This window comes from Chionomys nivalis, chromosome 9 (genome assembly GCF_950005125.1).
Source record: "Chionomys nivalis chromosome 9, mChiNiv1.1, whole genome shotgun sequence".
Lineage (NCBI taxonomy): Eukaryota > Metazoa > Chordata > Mammalia > Rodentia > Cricetidae > Chionomys > Chionomys nivalis.
This window is the reverse complement of record NC_080094.1, coordinates 72,198,106-72,225,251: the sequence shown is the minus strand read 5'-3', so window position 1 is coordinate 72,225,251 and position 27,146 is coordinate 72,198,106. Positions and strand designations below refer to the sequence as shown.

Here is a 27,146-nt window from a genome sequence, read left to right as displayed (position 1 = left end):
CTTTAGCTGGTAAGCCACTGTCATGTGGCGATACACAGATTAATAGAAATGGGTTAAATTAAAATGTAAGAGTTAGCCAATAAGGAGCTAGAGCTAATGAGCCAAGTAGTGATTTAAGAATACAGTATCTGTGTGGTTATTTTGGTTCTGGGCAGCCGGGACAAACAAGCAGCTAACCCAACAAAAGTCTTTGTCCTCATATCCTCACTAGCATAGACCTGGGCACAACTGAGGCAATCTAAGATCTGAATCTCTTTTGTTTGAGAAGTTAGGGAACAGAACTCCCAATGGAGAGCCTCGTTTGGATAAGCCTTGAAGTCTAAAGTATAAACATGCACATCATCCTAACTACCGTGCTGGATAGCAGGTAGAAATTGATCAGAGAAGAGCTACAGCAGGAGAAGTGACAATAGAAGTCTGTTCTTATCCAGCCTTTCTTTAGCATTATGAAATCCTGAACAGTAGGCAGATGTAAAGAGAATATAATGCAATAACTATACAGCATTTACATTTAGAGGCACAGTCATGTCAGAGGCATTTTTCCAGATGCAAATGGATTCTCTGGTTAATACATGTGCACAAAATAAAGTTGTGACTCTCAGGCAAGTTTCTGAAAACTTTAGCAAGGAGGCTATTTTGGTATAGACAGGCAGTACAATGTACGTCTTCACTGTCCACCTGGCTAGAGGAGGAGATAGGCAAAGTAAGCTCAAGCTCCCTAACAAAGAAATGTCAGTTAAGACACTCCCAGGCTGAATACCAAATGAAATGTTGGAACCTTGCTTTGCTTAATAAGCAGTCCAGCAGTTTCTACTCTAGGCACAAATACCAGAATCCCTTTCTTCAGCTTTTAAACAAGCCTCCTAAGTTGAAGAGAATGTAACAACCAAACCATCAATTTGTAATCTGAGGATAAAAGAAACATGTATATCAGTGACTTAATTATTTTATTTTGATGAGCTCTAGGAGGTCACAAAAATATATATATGGTTAATCATTTTAGGAAAGTGGAATATGTAGCATGCACCTTCAGGGTAACTTCTTTATTTAAAATATAAGTAGATGATGTCCTCTCTCCTACCACTCCCATGCCTGCCCCACACCTTAACAAATTAATGGCCTCCTCTTCCTTAACCATTGTTGTTCTTAAGGAAACAAAACTGTGATTTACAATTTTAAAAATTACTAATTAAAACACACACAACTAAAATGAATAAATACTTCCCAAAGATTATGTGCTAAATAGAGGTTTGCTCCCAACTCTGGCACTACTGGGAGGTAGCTCATCCTTAGGAAGTGAGATCTGCTGAAGAACGAGGGTTATAGAAGTATGCACTAAAGAGCTATTGAGATTCTGGCTCGCGTATATTTTTGTCTCCCAGGAACCAAGAGAGGAAGTTTCTTTTACTATTCACTACCTACCAAGATGTCTTGTTACAGGTCCAAGGACAAGACAGTCCATGATCATGAATTAAAGCCTCTGAAACTGTACGTGAGAAAAATGTAACTTTCTTCCCTTAACTTATCTCGGGTATTTTGTTGCAGCAATAGAAAAATGACTTAACACAAACCCCCAAACTTGGTAAAGGTGGGAAAGGGAGGTGAGTATTTACACAGAAATAACAGTGTTTAAGGTTAAGTGACTTGACCAAGGTCACATCATTGGTCACAGGCACAAACAAAAAGATAGGTAGGTTAATGCCTTTTGTTCTTACTCCTTCCAAACATGCGTCCTATTTCATCAGACAATCAGCACGGGTCACATTCACAATGATCTCAACAGGCACTTTATGCCTGAATAACAGCTAGCTTTGAAGATGAAAATTCTACAGCCGTTTTCTATATAACTGATACTATTAAAAATTCTACAGCAGTTTTCTATATAACTGATACTATTAAAAATTCTACAGCAGTTTTCTGTAGAACTGATACTATTAAAAAGCCATTTTCCGCCGGGCGGTGGTGGCACACACCTTTAATCCCAGCACTTGGGAGGCAGAGGCAGGCGGATCTCTGTGAGTTCGAGGCCAGCCTGGTCTAGAAGAGCTAGTTCCAGGACAGGAACCAAAAGGCTATAGAGAAACCCTGTCTCGAAAATCAAAAAAAAAAAAAAAAAAAAAAAAAAAAGCCATTTTCCTCTTAGTTTAAAAAAAAAAAAGTCACACAAACCCTCAACAACAAATCAAAATTTAATACTGATCTTGCTCCTTTTCCTCTGAACACAAGAGTTTAAGGGTCTTTCTCTCTGCCTCTGACTGCCTCCCACAAAACAATTGCTTTCACACCAGACAATCATACTGCCACCCCCTCTCCTCAAATACATATTACTTCTCAGCAGGCTTCAGCAGGGTTGGAGAAGCCAATCTGTGAGGCAGTGAACACAAGAGCTCCCGTAATAGTACAGAGAAGACAGAAAATTGCGGCCAAAAGTGTAAATTGCTTTTCTTGCTTGAAGAAAAAAAAATCATTCTGGGCTTCAAAGACACATCTACAAGATGACTCCATTGTAGTTAGTATTCATGTTCTACATATTAAGTCTTTTGCTCTACCAAACCCTTTAAGGATCCTTGCCATCCATATGACTATATATCATGATTTGAGTGGTAGATAACAAAGAGCAACAGGAGACTATCCTGTGATGTCAAACAAAGGCTTGCTTGGCTCCCTAGAGAATCCTCTTGGTGTTGGTGCTCAGGAGATTAAATAGATATCCCTGGATAAGCACAGTAGCTAAGGAGAAGAGAAATCACTTTCAGAAAATAGGTCATAGTAATTACACATCAGTGAGTCACGATCCCCAGGTTAGAGAAGTAGACCAAAGTGATTCTCTGAGGACTGTGTGTGAATTCTCTTGGCTTTCACATAAGGTCACAAAGAGCCTTGTGCTTGCCATCTGCAGACGGTTCAAATAAGCCTCCAAAACAGATCAGATACACTTCATAGTTCTGCTACTTACTATCTAGCTTGTGTTCTCTCTGAGAATTTATTAATATGTCCTCATTTAACAAATGGGAAATTACATTATAAGAGTTGCATGGATCATATGAAAATATATAGTAAGCACTTTGGAAATAAAAAACCTTCAGTACACAGGGTAGCTACAATTATTGTTGTTGTTAATTTGCTAGACAACTACACAGTAAAATTTGCTAAAGAATAGGCATAAACAAAAGCACAGTATCTGGCTATATCTTATCCAACAGCCTAGAAAGTCAACACTCAAGAGTAAAGAAGACAAAAAGACTCCAGCTGGTGAAAAGGAAGAAAAATCTATTCCACAGGATATAGGATTTTGTTGTTGCTCCTTCCTCAGTAGAGGATGACTAAATATAGAACCTAGTCTCCAAATATTCATTACTTAGCCAGTCTTTATGCTGGGAGACCTGTATTTCCCTCCTTCCTTTATACATCAAACTCTCTTTTAATCTCTCAGCAACTATGAAAACTATGGAGAAAATTCCCTTTGGCTTGTTGAAATGGTAAAGTATATATATCATAAATGAAAGAAATTTTAGATCAAAGGCAATCTGCCCTGAAGTGCTAATTGGAATAGATTGAGCCAAATGGTAGTTCAACACAAATAAGCTGAATAGAACCCAAAAGCATGGATTTAAAGCTTAAGAAGAAAATAAGAATCCTCTTTCCTCTTTTTGCCAATTTAGAACATGCTCTCAAGAGCACATAATACTGAAAAAGGTTTTGTCAATTCCCAGTCCAAGAGAATCCAGCTGACACATACGGCAGTGTGGCTGGAGGGAGACAGCTTGACATCTTAGTTACTAGTAGAGAAACTTTATGCCTTGTCACAATGACACTAAGGTATCTGCAGTTAAACCTGAAAGCTAGTCTCTTACACTTCTCTACATGTGTCCCCGTACTCTTCTAATCAATGTGACTTTGGAATGTGGTCATAACAAAATGAAATTGTTCAGCCTAATCAAGCTCTGTCAGGATAGAAAAACCATTTCCTATCCCATGGAAATTACTTCTGCTAAGCTCTTGTCTCTTAGCATGGTCTTATTTGAACTCTCTGGGGAAAAGAAAATCTAGAGCTGTGTCTGTTCTAGATTTCAAGAAGCTAAACAATAAAGGGGTAAAGGGCCACGGAAAATTTGGTGTCCAAACCAAATTCCTGTGCAAAATGGTGAAAATGTAGTTAATAACTAGAAAAAAAACTGATTCAGGATCATATTACAAGTCTAGTGCTGGAGCTTAGATATGATTTGTCCCAGTGTGGCCATAACCAGAAGTAATGTAATCTTTAAAGAGTGAGGCCTACTGAAATGTGACTTGGACACTGAGGCACCACACTGGGAAGGAATTAATTTAGGCCTATGGAGTTGGATTAGTTCCAAGAAAATGAGAGCCCAAAACATCCCGCATTGAGCCCCTTTCTGTACATATTCAAGCTACTATGATGCCATTTACAATGAGGTCCTCACCAGAGCCAACAGATAGTGGTGCCACGATCCCTAGAACCTTCAGAACTATAAGCAAATCAATGTCTTTATGTAGTACTCACCCTCACAGATCCCTAGAACCTTCAGAACTATAAGCAAATCAATGTCTTTATGTAGTACTCACCCTCACAGATCCCTAGAACCTTCAGAACTATAAGCAAATCAATGTCTTTATGTAGTACTCACCCTAACAGATTTTGTTGCAGAACACAAAACAAAAACACCTCATGTAAGTCAATTTACCTAGGCTTATTTTGTTTTCTTGTTTTGTGTGTGTTTGTTTTTGAGACAGGGTTTCTCTGTGTAGCTTTGGTACCTGTCCTGGAACTAGCTCTTGTAGTCCAGGATAGCCTCAAACTCACAGAGATCTGCCTGCCTCTGACTCCCGAATGCTGGGATTACAGACCTGTGGCACCACCGCCGAGCCTAATTTACCTAGGCTTATGATTACCTCCAGTTCATTTTCCACTCTGAAGACAAAGCAGAGACATCTAAAATACAAACCTACTCAGGCCAATTTTTGTTCAAAGTGCTGTTTTTACTCTTTTTGAGAAGAGTTTCATGTTGCCCAGGCTAACAAGGCTGGCCTCAAACCCTTAATTCTTCTGCCTCTACTTCCTGAATGCTGGGATTACAGGTCTGTGTTTTAAAATTCTTTAATGGCTTTCCACTGACTGCAAGATAGTGCAAATACCCTAAGAAAGTTTCTAAAAGATCAAAATTACTATAGTGCTTTTCATCTTCTACTTTCTCTTGTCTAGGGTTTTTATATTAAGAATTTGCCTCTGCCCACAGGAACTAAGACATGCTCATCCTTTGCTGCCTTCTCTCCTTCCAGACCTTTATACACACACTCTTTTTCTGTTAGGACCTTCCTTCCTTCCTTCTTTCCTTCCTTCCTTCCATTCATTTACTCTTCTTTCCTTCTTTCCCCTCCTCCTCTACTTTTCTTCCTTCTTTTTTTTTGAATAGACAATGGTTTAACTCTTTCCTCAAGCAGCCTGAACTTCCCTCATCACTTCCTCCATCCTGCTGCTCTACGAGCTTACCTCTTCTGTCTAGACTCTAAATGCACAAAGTAGGTACTATGTCTGTCTTAGTCACCATTATGTGTGTAATGGTGTGTAGCACATGCCTGTGCTACAGGAAGAACATAAACTAATTTTAATGTTTACTTCTTTATGTAAGTGATTTCCATGAATTTATGTGTATTCCATGTGAACAGGAATCCACAAAGGCTAGAAGAGGGCATCAAATGCCCTAGAATTAGTTATAGATGGTTGGGGAGCAGGAACTTCTCTTAACTGCTCAGCCATTTCTTCAGCTCCCACAAACACATTTTATTTTATTTATTTTTTAAAAGATTTATTTATTTATTAACTATACAGTGGTTTGCCTGTCTGTGGGCCAGAAGAGGGAACCAGATCTCATTACAGCCACCATGTGGTTGCTGGTAATTGAACTCAGGACCTTTGGAAAAGCAAGCAGTGCTCTTAACCTCTGAGCCATCTCTCCAGCCCCCCACAAACACATTTTAAAGGAATAAAAACATGGGAAGAACTAGGAGGGTAGAAATCATAATATAGAACAAGTCTGTTCCTGAAAATGTTTTAAGGTAGACTCTGAAGGGATTCTCTGACGTGTCTGGCACGAATCACTGCACACCACAGTGGGTTATTTCTCTGGAGTTCTGAAGTGGAAGCTGAGAAATACAGCTCTTAAGAAAAGGAAGTACTAAAAGATGCAGATTCAAGACATCATTTAGAGCATTTTAAGGAAGGGGTTGAACAGTGCCAAGTCCTGTTGATCAGTGGAGTCCCACAGACTCTCCCAAAACATCACAGGCTATTGTCATCGTTCTTGGTTATTCTCCAGCATCTGATGGCAAGACCCTATTGCTGAAGATCCCACATATTTGAGTCAGTAGACATGGGGCAATTGAGCTACACTGACCTAGAAGCTTCATCTCTAGCAGCTAGCTTTCACAGTAGTGGAAGATACCATGCAGGCTATTGGGGATGAAGTGGGTAGGTTGTATCTGATATTCTAACTCAGCTGTAAATCTGGCAAGATATGCCCATGGAGAAGAGTGGGACCAATGTTCTGGGAGTAGCTGAGCACTTTCCTGGTTGGATTTAATGCCAATCCACAAAAATGGGACACATGCCTGCTACCATTACCTGGCCCAAGAATCCACAGCAGGGTAGGTCAGGAGCCCCAGGGAAAAACCTACTATTATTCTGCTTAACAGACATCATTTTAGCTCCCTAAATATTTATCTTTATAGCCATATATTATTATATTTTCAACCCTCATCAGAGAAGTTTCTTTTACAGTAAATGGTGATTAACACAGAGATTCACAATTGACCAATATGCAGACTAAGATATCACAGACTGCTCAGCCCTAAATGGGACATCAGTATCATATGCCCTCCTCTGCAAAGTCCTCAGAGGATCACTTGAGAAGGAAAGACTGTAAGAGCCAGAGTTAGTGGAGGGTTACTGTGAAACAGCCTTTCAGGACAAGGCAAAACAGACCACTACCCACATGGGCTCACAGTGCCAGCAACTGCACTCACAGGGCCTGCATAAAATTGAGCTAGCCAAAATCCCAGACTTTGGATAAGGGAGAGGCTCACAAAGTCCCACTCTTAGGTGAGGATCTATTGGCAATTGATAGCTGCTGGGGGAAGAAAAATGCCAATTTTTTCCAGGGTTGTGATAGTTGATAGGTTGCCCATATTCCATTGGATGCTCCCATACCCATGCACATAATGGCAGTACTAAATGGACTCAGTGGGTTTAAAAGGAATACATGGAGTTGGAAGGTAAAAATCACTGTGGGGATATGGAAAAAGTTAGGGAGGAGGAAGTAGGGAGTAGATTTATCATATCACATAATATTCATTTATGAAATTTGCAAACAATACATTTTTAAGTGGAGGAGGAATTCAAAATGTGGTAATCAGCTCTGTCAACTTGACAGGATCTAAAATTACTTATTAGACAAACCACCATGTACACTTGGGAGGGGTCATCTAGGTTATATTGGCTTCTGAGCATGGCTGTAGGGAATTACCTTGATTAGGTTAAGTGAGGTGGGAAGCCTTTCCACTGTGAGTGGCACCATTCACTAGGTGGGATCTTGGACAACATAAAAATTAGAAGGTGGGGTGAACACAAGCCTTCACTGCTCTGCTCTTCTGCTGCAGATGGAAGGTGACCAGCTGTTTCAAGTTCCTATTGCCTTGACTTCCCCACCATAAAGGATTGTACCTCGAATGGTGAGCCCAAATAGACCCTTTCTCTCTTAAACTGCTTTTGCAGGGTTTATTTCATTACAACAACAAAACAAAAACAAAAAACTAACAAACAACCCCCCCCCCAAAATAAAACCTGAGACAGGAGGAAAAGGAACTATATTCATTGGTCAGAAATAAAATCTGAGTCAAAAATTAGCTCTCTGGGCAATCTAGGACAGTTTGTTTAGATCCCTTCAAGAAGGAACTGAGTGGCACTGAGTTCTGAGGAACTCTGGTCTCTGCAGAAACCGTTCAGGCTCTACTAGGATAAAGACAGTAGATCACCTAGGGATACAGCCTTTACTGCACAGAAAGAAAAATGTTTGAGGTGAAGAAAAACCCACTGAGATTTTACTTAAAATTTATTAGGAAGGAAGGACTTGTGGTTAAAGTAAAGTTCAAATAGCAGAGACCCAGACACCCTTTTTGATATCTCCCTGTTAAGTCCTTTAGTCTCCATGACAGATGGGGCCTGTCTGGACCATTACAGTTTGCTTGATGGCACAGCTGCAGCATTTCCTAGAGTCCTTTCTCATTGCTCAAGCAGATGGATAGTGAAGAGAGGAAAGTCAAGTCCAAGTTCATTATAAGACTGAGGCAATAATAAATGCTGTTAAATTTCTACCAACTGTTGATACAGTAAAGTACAAAGGCCTTTCTCCCCTTAAATAATGTTTTTTATGCTTATGACCTAGTATTCATTTTGCTATTCATTCTGACAGAAATAATGCACAATCTAGAGCACATTCACAAAATCCAATTTATATCAGAAAAGAACATGGTAAGTTTAGTATGTCCACCTGATAGTCTAATTATCATTCAAATACAGAGCCCACTCTTCTGAACAAGGACTCTGAATGTGCTAAAGAACAAAGCAAAGTCCCTGTCACTATGTACTTTCAAGTCCACCTTTATCTGAAATTTACAGGCAGAAAATGACATAGACGGGGAAAGAGATAGGAGTCCTACAGAACAAAGGCCTCACAGCCCTGGATTAAGACAGATATTCCTTTTCTCTGCACTCCCTTGCTTATCTCTATTTTAGGAGCATTAGAAGGTCACAACATCATTCCACTTCTGAGAACAGACAAGCAGCAAAAATGTAGTCATACCTGGGTCCTTCTTCGTCACCCTGAAAAACAAAGAAGAAAGAGGGTTAGAAATCATTGTTGGTAAAAACTGACTCAGGTTTCTTTAATTTCATGTCCAAACCAAAAGCAAGGTTGTCTACTTATTTTAACAAAGACAACCCAAAAGATGTCTAAGAGCTAAGACAAAGACTAATATATCCCTATGTTCAAACTATGCAGCAGAGATGGACTGATAATTTGCCCTTGCAAGCATGGAATGTGAACACAGACCTAGGAGGTCTAAATAATAGCCTTGCTTTTTTATTTCTATGGCTGGCAGTATTTAGTTCTCAGCAAACCAAGAACCCCAAAATAGCAGCAGGTCTTGGGCAAAGTTGACCAGCTACAAAAGCATCAAGCTGTTTTCTTCAAAAACTTATTTCTGTCTTGGTCTAGCACTTTTTCTTGAAATATGAACACAGTTGTTCTAATATACAGCATATTGAGGGGGGAAGAGTTCTAAATCAGGACTCAGGAGATAGAGGTTCTAGCTGAAGTTCTGAGACTTATGACAATGTGCCACTAGGACATGCTAATTTGTAAAATGATCCTTGGTTTTTCCATCTGTTAATGGGTAGTTTGAGCATCAGTAACTACCCAAATAATATTTTCCTTCTTTTTCTTATTCATTCTGCAAAAAAAAAAAAAAAAAAAAAAAAAATGTGTATAATTTTTCTATGTGGTTCATTTTCTTGACCTAACTTCCTCAGTAACCATCACAGCAAATGATTTGGCATCTCCCTCTGTAACGAAAGGAGAGCTTTCAAATGACTCTGAACCTTTCCCATAGCAGTCATTTATTCTTTCACACTCCCCTCTTCAGTCATTTAGGGTTGATTTCAGTATAGAACATACCTTCTGCTTATACTCCCAGAGAATCAATGAATAAATTATTCCACCTTGTGTAAGCTGGAACTAGACATTCTGGGATCAAATCTTGGCTCTATCACTTACTAGCCAAGTTATTCTGCCTCTTTCAACTTCAACCTCCTAGTTTATAAAGTGAGGTAATAACTGTCTCTGTAGTAATAAGATCAATAAGGATTAAATAATGCTCATAAATGCTAAGCATAGTACCTGAGTGGACACTGTTAATAAAGGTTACTGATTAATATTAGTAGTAATTCAGTGTGGATCACTAAAATTATACAAGTGTGTAAGTGCTAAGGATAATCTTCTATTAGTTCTCAACAAGGAGCTCATACTGAGAAGATAAACTGCATATGCTATGGGCTCTACCGAAGTGATAAACAGAATGACTTCAGAGACAAAAGGAAGAGAAGGTGACATATACATTGATACTTGGATAAGCAGGATTCTCCCAGGCTGACAATAGTAAAAAGTGGAAGGAGCACTGCCCTAACAAGGGAAAAGACATAACAGTTTAATTAAAATAGACACAATAGTAGATAGATAGACAGACAGACAGACAGATGATTGATAGGACAGTAGGAAGAAAACTCTAACAAGAGCAAAGACATGATAGTTTAATTAATAGAGAGATAGATGATAAGACAGGAAGGGATGGGGAGAGGGGCAGAATTTGGGTTCTGTGGAACTAGAAAATGAGGACGTGGCTATGTATTTTGGGCAGTATAAGAGTGGGGCTAAGGGCACTGTGGGTTAAGAGTGCAAGTGGGATAAAGACTGATTACCAGAGATTAGGCCTGTAAAGGAAGCTCCAGTCAGGAAAGTGATTTAATCATTCTATGTACCAGAGACTGAAAAGAAGGCATTTTAGCAGACTATCGAGGGGTAAATGGTGTAAGGGCACCAATCATTGTACTTCAATGAGAGAGAGGGCACAAGTGCTGAAAGGATGATATAGGGTAGTAGAGAATTTCTTTGCATTTTGATCAACTCCCACATCTCAAGAGTACTATAATACAGCAAGGAAAGTTCATATAATTTAAACTTTATGAGTTATACAACCATCAGTGACACAATTAAACCTCAACACAATTTTTCAATTATCTTTGGCTATTTAAACATAACGATCTAAGAGAACCTTGTAGGAAAATACATCTAAATGCTCTCCCATGATTTAAAGCAAGTTCTCCTCACAGCCACACATCTTGGTACAATGGTTATGAAATGGGATTTGTGTATGGTTTTCATTATACCCCCCAGTTTTAGCACTTTATGAGGCTGAGGAAAAAGAGTGGTGAATTAGAATCCAACCTACATAGGAAAACTTGTATGAGATTGAGTAGGATTTCTGAGTTATAAAAACAATCTCACATTAATTCCAGCATAAAAGTTTGGTAATTAACTTTTCAAGATTCAGTTTCTAAACAAGTATGTGATATAGTGTTCAATAATGGGGACCATTACTGAGCTTCTTCTGAACTACTCATTGATATTGTATATGAGGGAACAGGTGAAGAAAGGAAAGGCAGTTTGGTTGTATTTCCACTTTTTTCAGAAACAACAGTCACTACTACAAAGTATGCAGAATGCCAGAATAAAAGTTTCACTATTGAAGGACTGAACACACAGATGAAACAAGCACATTTACAAAGTATACGTCTATTTAGATGATGTCACCAAACATTCAGATGACTATAACTTGCTGGTAAAAAATATGCACATGCTGGTCCTGGTACCCCAAATGTTCACCTCTATCTAGAAAGCCTTGTTAATTCTAGGTCCTCCTTTAAGATCAGGCCTGATTCAGAAACTTCCTTGCTGTGGGACAATAGTCTTTGATCCAGTCACTTGTATTATTTTTAATAAACGCTGATTGGCCAGTAGCCAGGCAGGAAGGCAAGAACAGGAGAATTCTGGGAAAAGGAAAGCTCAGTCTGGAGTCATTGCCAGACGTAGAGGACAGAGATGAGAATGCCTCGCTGATGAAAGGTACCAAGCCATGTGGCTAACACAGACAAGAATTATGGGTTAAGATGTAAGGATTAATCAATAAGAAGCCTGAGCTAATAGACCAACCAGTTTATAATTAATGTAGTAGACCCCTGTGTATTTCTTTGGGACTGAATGGCTGCAGGACCAGGTGGGACAGAAACCTCTGTCAACACTCCCTCACTGAGAGCTTGGGAAAATGATACTCTTTTCTAATCTCTGTGCCTGTGGAGTTCATCTCCTCACCTAGCACCTAAAGGAAACTGATGGTGACAATACCACATGGTATCTCCCTCACTGGATTTCAACCATTTGAAAAGAAACTGTATTGTTCATATCTAAGGTGCATAAGAATATAGTAAATAATTACTTAGGAGTTCAGGCAAAGATATGGCAGGATTTAATATTAATTTTTATTGCCATTATAAGTTAATTCTGGCTACAAATAATAGAACTGACTTCTTAGATTAAGCAATATTCCCAAATCCCTCCATCCAACATCGTGAGTGCTCTTAGTGACCTTTCCTTTATACTTCTGACCAATGGAAATAAGGTTCACCAAGATTCAAGTTGAATCTAAAATCTGCTCATTCAGGTAAACCTGCAATAATCATGACAAGTTAAATAATAAAAATGAGGGTAACACAGCCATTGTCCCTAAGAGTTATTGTTTCTTGAGAATTTAAATGCTTCACAGCATTCATTAAAGATGGTAAAAATTAGTAACAATTTTGCATATGTTGAACATGCAAAATACCACAAAAATTAAATTACAACAATGCCTAAGATTCTACATTTAACTTGCTTTGAATCATATCTCCTTCACTACAGAGTAACACTAGATATATTAGACAAGTAGTTTACTCTTGATTTCTCAGGGTGCCCAGAAGCAAACCCAGAACCTTAACATGCTATGTGAACATTTTCACTGTGCTATATACTAGTCCCAACTAGGCATTTAAAATGATAGTGGATGTAGCTCATACTGAGACTATGACATTCAATTTCAATTAGCAAACTCACATTTTTCTACCAATACCTGGACACAAAGTAAATCTAGTGGGTTTTTAAATTCAAAAATAAACACTTAAGACATGTACACTTCATTTTTAACAATTTGTCCCCAGAAACAACCTTTCCTAGGATTATCTCATTGTAACTCAAAACTCTCCTTTCAAAAACTGTCAGAGTGTTGGGGGATATACTCAGTTGGCAGTGCATCTAGCATACACAAGGTTCTGGAGTGAGGTGGCATAGGTCTGAAATCTCAGCACTTGCGTAATAGAGGAGAGGTTATTCTCAGTCACATGGCAAGTTTGAAGCCAGCCAGGGTTACATAAGACCCAATCTCCAACAAAAACAAACAAAACAACAACAAAAACCATATGAGGCAGAATATAGAAATGTTCATGAATTACAGATTAAAAATAAGCATATCAAGCATATCATTCTATTTTTACATTCGGGTCACTTTTCATACACATACCTGGAGGGGGGCCTAAAGTCTTTGGACAATATTGTAAAAACAGAGTAAAAACTAGCAGGAGTGTTAGCTAGATACTTCACTGGCAAACGGGCTTCCCAAGTGAACACATGCTCTCTAGAAGTGCCCACATAGCTCTATACTGTATCCTCCTATTTTGTGAAGTCCTTGCTGAAATGGAAGGAGGACACTGAGGCAGAGGTAAAGGTCAGACTGCAGACTGCAAAGAGACACAGGAAGTACCCAGACACCCATTATTTCTTAAGCATATTATCCTGAATAATAAAAATTTGGATAAAATATTTTTAATATTTAATTCTGATAGAGTAGAAACTCAAAAAACAGAGAAGGGGATACTTCTTAGCTTGAATTATGAAGCAAGTGTATACCTAATACCAAAAACTTACAAAAATATTAACATAAAAGTTACAGATCAATACCCCTCATGAAGTCATAAAACCTCTTAAATTAGCAAATAATACATCATGATTGAATAAAACTTTATCCCAAGAATATAAGGTTAATTTAATATTGTAAAATTAATCAATGCAATTAATAATTACAATATAATACAGAAAATCCATATAGTCATTGATAGATACAGAAGACAAAAGATAAAATTCAATATATTTTTTTTTTTTTTTTTTTTGGTTTTTAGAGACAGAGTTTCTCTGTAGCTTTGGAGCCTGTCCTGGAACTCCCTTTGTAGACCAGGCTGGTCTCGAACTCACAGAGATCCGCCTGCCTCTGCCTCCCAAGTGCTGGGATTAAAGGCGTGTGCAAATTCAATATAATTTATCACTAAGAAAACTTCAATTTGATGAAGAGTACTTGGACCAATGTCCAAGAGTACATGACCAATGATAACACCCTGAGTTCTGCCCTGCACAGCAATGAACAAGGCAAGACTGGATCTTCACCATCATGCAGATACTGCACAGGTGGGCCTAAACCTTAGAGGGAGAAGCAAGACTGTCGTCGATAGCATGACTGCTGATGCATAAAACCCCAAAGAATCGATTAAGCTACAGCTATAACTAATATGGGAATTCGACAAGGTTACAAATACAAGGTGAGGCCTAAAAAGATGGCACAGAGGTTAAGAGCATTGACTGCTCTTCCAAAGGTCCTGGGTTCAATTCCCAGCAACCACATGATGGCTCACAACCATCTGTAATGAGATCTAATGCCCTTTTATGGTCAGTAGGCATACATGCAGGCAGAAAACATACAACAAAAGTATATGCTCAACTATGTTCATAGCAGCATTGTTTGTAATAGCCAGAACCTGGAAACAACCTAGATGCCCTTCAATGGAAGAATGGATGAAGAAAGTATGGAATATATACATATTAGAGTACTACTCAGCAGTAAAAAACAATGACTTCTTGAATTTTGCAGGCAAATGGACGGAAATAGAAAACACTATCCTGAGTGAGTTAAGCCAGACCCAAAAAGAGGAACATGGGATGTACTCACTCATATTTGGTTTCTAGCCATAAATAAAGGACATTGAGACTATAATTCGTGATTCTAGAAAAGCTAAATAAGAAGGTGAACCCAAAGAAAAACATATAAGCATCCTCCTGAATATTAACCTTCATCAGGCGATGAAAGAAGACAGAGACAGAGACCAACATTAGAGAACTGGACTGAAGTCTCACGATCCAAAGGAGGAGCAGAAGGAGAGAGAGCACGAGCAAGGAACTCAGGACGGCGAGGGGTGCACCCACACACTGAGGCAATGGGGATGTTCTATCGGGAACTCACCAAGGCCAGCTGGCCGGGGACTGAAAAAGCATGGGACAAAACCGGTCTCGCTGAACATAACGGACAATGAGGACTACTGAGAACTGAAGAACAATGGCAATGGGTTCTTGATCCTATTGCACGTAATGGCTTTGTGGGAGCCCAGGTAGTTTGGATGCTCACCTTAATAGACCTGGATGGAGGTGGGTGGTCCTTGGACCTCCCACAGGGCAGGGAAACCTGCTTGCTCTTTGGGCTGAGGAGGGAGGAAGACTTGATTGGGGGAGGAGGGGGAATGGGAGGTGGTGGCGGGGAAGAGGCAGAAATCTTTAATAATTAAATTAATTAATTAATTAAGGGCTGGAGAGATGGCTCAGTGGTTAAGAGCACTGCCTGCTCTTCCAAAGGTCCTGAGTTCAATTCCCAGCAACCACATGGTGGCTCACAGCCATCTGTAATGAGATCTGGTTCCCTCTTCTGGCCTGTAGGCAGACACAATACTGTACACATAATAAATAAATAAATCTTTAAAAAAAATTTAATTAATTAATAAAAAAAAAGAGTGACAAAAAAAAACAAATAAAATGTTCTTAAAAAAAAATACAAGGTGAAAGTTCATTTGTTGCTGGGGACAGTATAAGAAGTTACAACTACTTGGAAGGCAAAGGAAGAAGAACCCCTTGAACCAGAAATCTGATGTCAGTCTGGGTAACACAGTGAAACCTGTCTTAAAGGAAAAGTATTTTATGTATAACATAAAAAAACTGAAAAATAAAAGTTAAAACAATTCTTTTTATACTACTGAAGATACTAAGAACACAAAAATATGTTTAGCAAAAGCAGTTTAAATTAACTGAAAATTTTGAATCATTTTTGAGAACGTATAAGATAAAACCTATAAATTAAGACATATATACCATGTTTCATGAAAGTGCTGTTTTCTGTAACTAATTTCTCTTCAGGTTTCTATATTCAAGGCATATTCCCTTCTCATTCATTTTCACTGTCTAATTTAGTATGTCCTAGTGTGGATTTCTTAATTTATATTGTTTGGGTTTTCTCTACTTCTTAAATTTGAAGGTTTACATTTTCAACTGAAAGTTGAGAACCATTATTTTTCATACTTTTTTGAGCTTAACATTTCTTTCTTGTCCCTTTATTATATTGATGTGGGATTCCCCTCTGTATGCTGTGAATACCACTGGTTAATAAAGAAACTGTCTTGGCCTGAGATAGGGCAAAAGAGTAGAGCTAGGCAGGGGCAGGGGGTACTAAACTGAATGCTGGGAGAAGAAGGCAGAGTCAGGAAAAGTCATGTACGCCCACCAGAGACAGACTCCAGAACTTTACCTGGTAAGCCACAGTCTCATGGCGATGCATAGATTAATGGAGATGAGTTAGCCAGAAATATGCTTAAGCTATAGGCCAAACAGTATTGTAAATAATATGGTTTCTATGTAATTATTTCAGGAGTCTGAGCAGCCGGGACTCCCTACAACAAATTGGCACCAACATGCCCAACTAAAATCCACTTAAAACATGACAGAGTTTAGGAAGGAATTCTAGGCCAAAAAAAAAAAAAAAAGTTCAGGGGTAGCAGAAAAAAGCCGCAAGGTTTTGAAAGCACCACTTTCTGGGTAGTGCTGCCAGTGCAAACTCTGGCTCTTTCAGAACGCCGAGCATTTAAATGGGTGCTGCAAGTTACTTGGTGGAAGCATGGGCCAAATGGTTATGAGGGTGAGGACAGCTCCCACCTGGCAATCTCAGATGCAGTGAACAGACTGGGTGGAACAAGCAGGCAGAGCTGTATTTCCCCTAGATATGCTGCTACTTAGGTTTTTAAGAAGTGCTTAGCAGTTTAAAAAGCTGTCCTGGTCAGAAAAAGGATTGCACATATGCAATTAAGGACAGACTCAGACATAAAAGACCTCTAAATGAGACACACTGTGTTTAAAAAAATGTACATAGGCTTGGGAAAGAGAAGAAAAGGAGTAAAGAGACAGTAAATGTAATATAAAAGAGTACAGTCAGCCACAGATTAAAGAATTAAAGATATTAAATACTAAGCTTGTAGAAAAAGTAATAAATTAAGAAAAATAAGCCACATAAAGATGGAAAATACAGAGTCTGTGTATATTATTGTGTTTTCTTTGAATTTTTTGACTGTGAAGGAGCTAAGTTGAGAGAGACATTTCATTGTATGGGATGCTAAGCTAAACCAACCTATATATTTTAAAGGTATCTTTATTCCAAAATTTGGGTCTAAGGATACCTTGCTTTGGAAAAGAGGTTCTTCTTTTGTTTCCAAAGAGGATGAGAACCTGTGGAATCGTTCCACACTGATGTGGTTTGGTGGACCAAGATCCCCCAAAAGGTCACCATAAACACCCCCAAAAATTACTTTGCCCAACAAAAAGCAGGAAGCAGTTTGGAGAGAATTACGTCCAAATTTCCAAATATTGTTTATAAATGTTTGTTTACATTTAAAGGGGGATATGTAATAAAGATTTGCACTGCCATTGCATCTTGGTTTATTGATACAAAATTAAGGTCAATTTTGTTATATGTATATTTCTGCTCTTGATTAAGGTATTGTTTGTTAAGTTCATTTAAAAATGCAATGTATAGTTAAGAAATATATGTTAATAGAGATTCATCTATAATAGTCAAGCTTGTAGTCGTGTTAATTAGGTTTTCTAGACGTCTCTCTCTTCCTTCCTTATGTGTATATGCCTAAGTGTATGTCTGTGCAAAATGTGCATGCAGAAACTTACAGAAGTCAGAGAAAACTTTATATCTCCTGGAACTGGAGTTACAGGCAGTTGTGAGCCACTATGTAGATACTGAGAACCAAACCTAGGTCCCCAGAAAGAGCAGTAAGTGATCTTAACTGCTGAGACATCTTTCCAGATCTTCCCCCAGTTTTTACACAGAGTCTGTATATCCCTGGCTGGCTTAGAATTATGTGTGCAGACCAAGGCTGGCCTCAAACTCACAGAGCTCTGCCTACCTCTGCCTCCTAAGTGCTGGAATTGAAGCTGGTTATCACCATGCCTAGCTTCTGCCTTGATATATATACAATTGGAAATGTCCAAATATGCTGTTTGAAATATTCCCAAACACTTTATTCTGTTATGAAATGCATACAGTTAAGTAATATTGACTCACATTTACCTTGTGTCTTTTGTTTACAAGTGTTAGCTTCTCTTTTTTTTTTCACAATATGCTCCATGGTTTGTTTTGTTGTTTTCTTAAGAATTTTGGTTTTCTTGTTGAAACAGGGTCTCACTCTACAGGTGGAAGTGACCTTCCCTTCTCATTCTCTTAAGTAGCTGTGCCACAATGCACAGTCCCAGGTGATGCTTTTAATCCAGCAAATATGCCTTCAATGTATACAGGCAGATCCACTAGACACTCAATGGGAAGGAAGCACCCTTTTGCGAGTCAGATAATTAGATCCATAATTTTTTACTCTGTACTGTTTTGGCTTTACCTGACTCATTTTAACCCAGTCCTGCTCTCATCTCTAAAATAACTTTAATCATTTCTATGTTCATTTCATGGCTTGAGATGGAATGTGTCTGTCACTTGTCCTCTACTTTAGATTTCTGGTTTATCTTCTTAACTATGATTAGCATCTGCCCCATTGACTACATTCCTTTAAATGACATTGGATAATACTTTGCCAGGCCGAAAAGCCAGGTACAGACCCTAGTAGCTAATACCTGCACTCTAGTGTCTATACTAGTTGAACTCTTTTCCAGGTTTTAGTTTATTATGTTTAGAGATCACACGCAGGCATTTCCATAGTTAACAAACATGGCAGTCAGGCTCCCCATAGTTCTCCTGCTAAAAATCACCAGCATTTTCATTTACCTCTGCCTTTGGCTCAGCTGATTCATTAGAGGTATCAAGTTGTTCCTTGGCCTGGGCCATCTGAGTCATCAACCTATCCATGTGAGATTGGATGTCCGCCAGTATCTCAGTCACATGAGCTGTGGCCATTGCTTCTTGGATGTCCACTAAATGAAGGGCCTTCTGCTCCTCATCAGCAATCACTTTCTGAACTTTCTTAAATTCCTGCTGTATAAATACCTTCATCTGGTCTCGAGTTACCTGTAGAACACAGATATGAAAGAAGTGTAGATTTAACATAAAGAAATAGAAAAGGTAGAGTTTTTTTTTTTAATAGTGCTACATAGTCCTGCTCAAAATACAAATTATGGTTGCTGTCTCATTCTGAAGTCTTAGAAATACGCTCTCAACAATATTCTTCCAAACCTTTGATAAATTTCCTGGCAACTTTTTATTGTTCAGGAACTAATTCCTTTTTTTTTTTTTTTTGCTTTGGGTTTCACTGATTTATAAACCAGTAATATATAACTACTTTAAAAAATTATAATAGAAGAATATATAAGATAAAAAAGTGTAATTTCTAGCCAGATACAGCAGCTCGTGTCTATAATCCCAGCATGCCAGAGACTGAGGTAGAGTCAAGAGTTCAAAGCTAGCATAAACTACCAGTGACTTCCAGGACAGCTGGGCTATAGAGGGCTCTGTCTCAAAAATAAACAAAAAGGGAAGAGGAGAAAGTTTGAACCAGGAATAGTAGTACTTGCCTGAAACCTTAGTACCTAGAAGGCAGAGGTAGGAGAATCAAAGTTTTGAGATCTATTGGTCAGTATGGTAAGATTGTCTTGCAAAGTCAAAACACAGTAACAATAATAAAACCCAAAGAAACTACCAGTTCAGTATGTGTTCTAATTTTTATTGGTTACTCACATACACATAAAACTGGATAATGTTCCTATAAATAGATTACCATGAATATATGCTTCTATGTCTTGCTTTTCCATTTAAAATGTTGGTGAATACAGAGAGCACCTTCATCTTTTGTATTACTTTTTATCACTTGCAGAATATAAAGACATATCCCATTCATTCCTCTCATAACAGAAATGTGTAATTTCTAAATTTTTACAATGAATATCTGAGGAATAACTCTTAATATTGACATGAATGTCTTCAGAGATCTCTTAAGTCAGTAAGCCATTTCATACATACGCTAAACTTACTCTGTTGCTGATTTCATACATATGCTAAAGTTATTGTGATGCTGCCAAAATGCTCTCTGAAGAGGACGGAGCAATTATACAACATTGTGCGAAAGGAAGCACTGCTCTACAACCTTATCAATACCGCATAATATCAAACTGTTACATTTTTCAATATAGTAGGAAAAAATGCTACTGTCTTATTTTACTACAACTACAAACCAAAAACACACACACACATGCAAACACATGCACACATTCACATACGCACACACACGTGTGCAGTGTTTGGCTAAAAAATAAGAAAGGCAAACAAAATAAAAACCTAAGAGAATAAAATAAGTTATTTTTAAAACTGTATTTTCTCATTTTGCTTTGCTGGTTTTGTGGTACTCGGGATCAAACCAAGAGCCTTACAAGTACAGGGCAAATGCTCTACCACTGAGCTACATCCCTAGTTTCATAGGTGTTTTAAAACAACCATCCATACTCTCTGTGCCTGAGAAAAGGAACAGGAAAGGGACTAGGAGTGGTTCATTTGTTAAAGTACTTGCTGTGTATGCATGAGGGCCTGCATCCATATTTGCAGCATTCACATAAAAATGGGTACAGTGGTATACACTGGTAACCCCAATGCTGGGGTAGGAGCAGACAGACAGATTCTGGAGCTCATTAGCTAGTCAGACAAAGAAAAACTGAGCTCCAGGTTCAGTGAGAACTCTTGTCTTAAAAATAAGGTAGGACTGGAGAGATGGCTCAGAGATTAAAGTGCTTGCCCTACAGGTGTGAGGAGCAGAGCTCAGATCCCCAGAACCCATGTAAATGTCAGGTAGGCATTGCAGCCCACCTGTAATCACAAAGATCGGGAGACTAACTGTACTGAAAGCTTTGAGTTCCACATGCACACAGACATGCATCTACCCACATGCAAACATGCACATAAACAAGTATGCCAATCATACACAATACACATGAAAGATTAAGTTTGAAAGATGAAGAGCAATTATTAGAGACACTGCACATCAATTTCTGCACTTACATACAGACTACACATGTGCACCACACACACACTGAAGAAGCAGAACTATAGGTAACAAGAAAAAGGACCATCAGGAAACAATGTGGGAAGAACAGGTAGTTACTACCTAAGTGAATTTCTTTTATAGACAAGGAAACAGATACAGAAGCAAACGTATAAGAGAAGAGAAGCCTTCAATTTTTCTGTTCTCGGCCTGGTAGTCTTTTCACAGAAGTCTAGCAGGGGGACAAAGATCACACTGCAAAAATGTAAGAAAGAAAACTGAGGAACAGAAAGGCTGAAAGTAGGGGAAAGAGATGAGGCCATTTTAAATTAGCCTATTAGAAACGGAACGGAGATTGATGAGGTCTTAAACAGCTTTTTAAACAATGCCATAAGGATGCCAAGGTAAAAAGAATGCCTGTATGCCAAGTTGCCAGGGACACACCACCTGGCTAAGTGATCTAAGCTCTCTAGAATTCAAGTCTTCTCTGTAGGTGCTTTCCGTGGTGCTAGTGAAAGGAAGGGAAATGCTAAAAGATGTTTCTGATGAGTTTATCAGACTGGGAACTAGGATTTGTGCTTACATGTTTTTTTATATTTCTATTGTAATGTACACATGTGAGTGCTGCCATGGTGATCATTAATCAGGACATTTCTACTATTAAGATAAATTAACTGTTAACTGATCTTGGAGCTTCTCTCAGAAACTAATCTAGGACGCTTTCATGAAGAGATAAACTTTTCTTAATGCCTGATATTCTCTCTAAATTTTTTTAATGGTTTCAAGTGACTGAAAATGGCAATTATGATATCAACTGGCTGCAATCTAATTGACTAAACCTCACATACACATGTGTTTCTCAAAAACTATGAGTCAAAAAAAAAAAATAACAACTATGAGTCCTTCATGCTGGTTCCTATTACCTGGAAGTCTCAGGAATCATTTCTGAGTGGGTTTATTGGTACTTCTTCAGCCTGTCCTAAAGTTCCCCAAAAATGTCCATGATAGTCTCACTATATGTGATGTCTATAAAACGGGAAAACTCCATAAACTCAGAAAAGAAAGGTAGATAGACGAATGGTGAAAATGGAATCTAGAAGCTTCTTTCTAGATAGACAGCATCTACTAAACTATCAAGTCTTACTCCAAACAAAATCTTAGTGTGGAATCTTAGAGGCTAATTAAACCAAAGATGAACTACTCAATTAAGAGAAAACTACGCCCCCCTTCTTTGAAGTGCATACTTACTATGGCACTGAGTATCTCCAGAAAAATGTTACTGAGGAACTTAGTCATTCACACAAAAGAAATTGTAAACGGAAATTTGGTCAACTGGTTCCAACTGGCTAAAAACGCTTAGCACTTCCCTTATGAGCACAATTCTCTATCTGCTTATAACTGCATTTGCACGCAAATGCCACTACTTAAACACAGCATTGTTTATAATTTGGAACCACTGGTGGTTAATTTATGTATGGTCAGAACATAGTAGTGAATACCTATAGGTTACCTTATTTTATAGGTGAAAAAGGGAAGCTCTGGGGGAGAACAGTCACAATGTCAAGTTTGGAAATTTTGCTTTGGTCCAGTACCATATGTTTTCTGCTATAACATATTGCTTCTAATGATCACTTTATGACTGCTCAAGTCCATTGACAGAATTTATTTGAGACAGGGTCTCTCTATATAGCCTTGGCTGTCTTGGAACCTATGAAGACCACCACCACACCTGGTGATGAAGTTCATTTCTACTAAGTTATTTCCATATTTAATACATCAGTTCTCATATGGTTCCCACCAGTATAAATGATTTATATCTTAAAGAGTTAAATCTTACCCCATGATAAATTCTATATACTCTTGTATTTAATATTTCCTAGCTAGGCTAGGCCCAAGAAATATGTAGACGGGCACTTCACACATGCATAATTGGACACATCATCCTTGGATTAAAAAACTTGTACTAATATCTATGCAAAGCATTTGACATGAACTAAAAGCTATCAACTCCTTGCTAGCCTAACTACAGGAAACCAAATTTTATTTCTTTTTACTAATCAGAGGTAGTTTTAAAAGAACAAGAAGAATGATAGCTGGAAAGCATCATGACTTAATAAAAACTGTATTCCAGAAAACTAGGTCTTTTTCAATGACAAGATCTCCCAAGTTCATGTCTCATATATGACTGGAAAAGCTAGTTTATTAATAAAACAACAGTGCATTTCTCAGGTTATGAAAATTATCAAGCAGTTTAGAAACATAGCAGATGTGAACTCTGAACTACATTCCATCACCAACATTCTCAGTAGAGTCATTCTCATGACCTAGTTAGAAAACCAACTTCCTTGGGTTTTACACTGGGGTATTGAGAATGTTCAAGAAGACATTAAGTAAAGTAATATTTCAAGTCTTCCTGTTGGGCTACAACCCAGTAGTGGAGTGCTTGCCTTCGGTATGCAGTATCCTTGGCTTAGAGCCCCAGCAGCACAAAAATCAAAAAACAAACAAATAAGCATCCCAATCTTTCTTAAACCAGCATTCCCATCTTCCCTGCATGCCTCCAGAGAAAAGCGGCCATGTGTGGTGTCTGCTGTACACTTCCCTTCATGAGGCCTGTGTTGATAACAAAGCACTAGGCCTGCAGTCTAAATTCTCTCTCACGGTTGTTGCACTTCTCTAGCTCCCTCATTACCAGCTTCTTTTTGGAAATTCTATACACTCTTCGCAGGTCACTATGATTCAGAGTTTTCATTCCTGCACCACTGACACTTGAAGCTAGCAATTCCTTGCTGTGAAGAAAAGCTAAGGCATTATATGATAGTCAGCAGCATCTTCCCTACCTCAGCTATAACAACCGAAAGTGTCTCTGGACATTACTAGAAGCAAGGAGAAACATTAGACTTTGCTTGTATAATTTTATCCCATCTTTGGAATACAATTATTACTCCCTTGAGAGAAGGCCTGTGATGTCTGGATTGTCTCTCCATGTAACTCACCTCAGTATTTCTCTGCTGTGCTGGACACACTCCTATTACCTAAGCCATCACACTTCAAACCGAATCACCACCCACTCCTCCATACCACTGCTGCTTTTGTTTATCAGTGTCTCTCACATTAGGGACTATAGGAAGCACTACGTGTGGATTACCTCAGTTAGCCATTATAGTAGTACTGTGAGGTAGCTATCATTATACTTATTTCACAGATGAAGAAACTGAGGTGAGAAAAGAAATCTAACTCTGCCCGAAGTAAGTGGCAAACTGGAGTCCAAATTTGTATACTATGAATACATAATCTGCCTTCTAACTATATGATTTCATTTTTTTCATCAAACGCTGATGTGCCCTCCCTACCTCCCATTCAAAGTAAGGTCATTTAGGTAGGTAGGTATCTATGATACCAACTCAGATCAGTTTTATCTTCCTCTTCCCAGGGCTTGCTCATAGCAGTAGGCAACTGGTTTTGAGGGAAGCCACACTTCCTCTGACCTTCTTCAGTATGGCTGGAGGTTTCTCCACCTCCCACTGATCTTCACTAAACACCCAGACCCATGCTTCAGCTCTCCTTTTCAGCCCTCCTTTGCCCAGTGTCGCCCTAATGCAGTCCATTCTCCCCACACCAACTTTAAGTGACAAGACATTTGATGTGAACCTACGCCTAGAATCCAGCTACAACTTTCAACTATATCTTAGATTTTGTTCCCTTCTCATCTCTCCTTGGCTCTGAATTCTTTGCTTTTTGTCTTGACTTCAAACACCACCTTTGATCCTTTCGATATTAGAGACTATTTATATTCCTCATTCTCACCACATTGGAAGTGAGACCTTAGCTTTGATTTTTTGACCTGGTTTATACCTCTAACTTTCCAAACCACATTCTCTCAGACAATAATCCAAAATTTCAATCAAAATACTCCATCCTTCCTCTATTTTCCTCTGGTATTTATTCCCTAAACTGTGAAATTTGGTTTTTGAGCCTAAGCTTTTGAGCTCCCTACATATGGCATTATGCTAGTTCCTCGCTTTCCCCCACCGTCCTCTTTCCTCAACATAAACATGCATGCCTTAAGCATGTATATCAGAGGACAATGTGTTTTGGAGGTTTCTGTTGCAGAATATTAGTTTAAAATGTGTTACATTCATTTATACTGTGAAACATTTGCTTAATGATGCAAAGATGTGTTGCATTCTTTTATGCTGCATTTGTTATCTCTGTAAAGCTGTTTTACTTTGCCTGCCTAAAACACCTGATTGGTCTAATAAAGCTCTACACAGTTAATAGCTAGGCAGGAGAGAAAGTAAATCAAAGAGAAGAGAGGATTGAGAAAAAGAGGAGAGGCCAACCACCCAGCCACACAATCAACCATGGACTAAGGAAAGAAAGGTATATAGAGAAAGGTAAAATCCCAGAGGGAAAAGGTAGATGGAATAATTTAAGTTAGGAAAAGCTGGCTAGAAATAAGCCAAGCTAAGGCCAGGCATTCATAAGTAAGAATAAGTCTCCATGTATTTATTTGGGAGCTGGGTGGCGGGCCCCCAAAGAGTGAAGAAAAAAAAAAAACCCAAACCCAAAACAAACAAACAAAAAACCAATATAGGTTTTGGTACTTGAAAGGGCCCAATAAACTAATCAAATTGAGAAGTGAGCAGCAACTGTACACCCCAGGTACCTAAGAGAGACATAGTCCAATTGTCAAAAGATGAGCAGCCTTTACCAAATGATATGAACATCTATCCACTATGGGGGCAGCACCGCTGTGAAGCATCTTCTTCTCATGGGTCTGCTTGTCCTGTTGTCAGCTGCTGTGACTGTACTATATTGACAACTTGATGTATAACCCAGTGACACGCACTGAAATGAAAGCAGCACAAAGCAGTTCACTGGGGATGGCATGCTCGTGTTGACTTGACATTACTGCTTGCTCTTAAGATGCTTCTGTCTTTGCCTGACCACAGAGTAGAAACTAAGATCACAGTCACAAAATTCTAGTATCACTTCTGAGAAAAAAGAACTCTGGATGACCTGTACTCCAGGACTACAAAGTAGGAGTCTCCAGAGAACTCCAGGACCTATAAAAACTGAGAAGAATGCCTCTAGTCTGTCTTGTTTTCCTGTGTTCTCTCCATCTGAACCCAGCATAAACTAGAAAGACAGCTACTGTAATGAAGGAGGAGGTAGAAAGTGACACTAAAAGTTTGTGGGGGCAACCACATATAATTTATAGTATTTTTGAGCCTGTTACATTTGTATATACAAAGAAGACCTATTTTACCTACTGAAGACGAAAGCAATTTTAAAAAGGACTCACCTCTTAACCCAAGTCCAGAAAGAACACCAAGTATTCTCCCTCATATGTGTATCCTAGCTTTGAATTTTCAGAGTTGTGTGTGTAACTTAGAGATCTATGAGCTCAGGAAACTAAAAAGATCTGATGAGAGGGAGAGGGGGCAATAGGTTAGGAGAGAATAGAACACATATATGAAAGTACATATGGAAATAATTGGAAGCTTAAACAGGGGTGAGAGGGTGGGGAAATAGGGTACAGGATAAAGTGGTGGTTTGGTTAACCCAAACTAAGGATGTATGAAAAACCTATGTGGTGTAGGAGGGTCATCTGTCTATGTGTTACTTTCATTGCTTAATAGAAACTGCCTTGGCTTTTTGATAGGGCAGAATTTAGAAAGGTGGAGTACACAGGACAGAATGCTGGGAAGAAGGGAAGTGAGTCAGTCACCATGATTCTTCGACCTGAGACAGATGTAGGCTAGAATCTTTCCCAGTAAGTCACCACCTCATGGTGCTACACAGATTATTAGAAATGGGTTAATCAGGATGTGAGAATTAGTCAATAAGAGACTGAAACTAATGGGCCAGGCAGTGTATAAATGAATACAGTTTGTGTGCTGTTATTTCCAGGGCTAAGCTAGCCATGCGGGAGCCAGGTGAGATGAAAAGTAGGCCTGCCCGCGGCTCATCACTCACTGGGCTCTCATAAGGAGCTCCTTGCAAGCTTTCTTAAAGAGAGACTCTACACTTGGGGACTGAGATTCTAATTTCCTGAGAGCAAACAGGGAAAACATTTTTA

At 38.7% G+C, this 27,146-nt stretch overlaps 1 protein-coding gene across 1 annotated transcript in view; it reads right to left on the bottom strand.

Annotated features, from left to right (window-relative positions):
* Trim44 (tripartite motif containing 44) overlaps positions 1–27,146 on the bottom strand; it is a 105,837-nt gene that overhangs the window by 52,332 nt on the left and 26,359 nt on the right. The window contains exons 3-4 of the mRNA XM_057780999.1: positions 18,862–19,101; positions 8,877–8,896 (exon numbers count right to left, since the gene is read on the bottom strand). Coding sequence (XP_057636982.1) covers positions 8,877–8,896; positions 18,862–19,101 — 260 coding nt within the window. The remainder of the gene's footprint in view (positions 1–8,876; positions 8,897–18,861; positions 19,102–27,146) is intronic.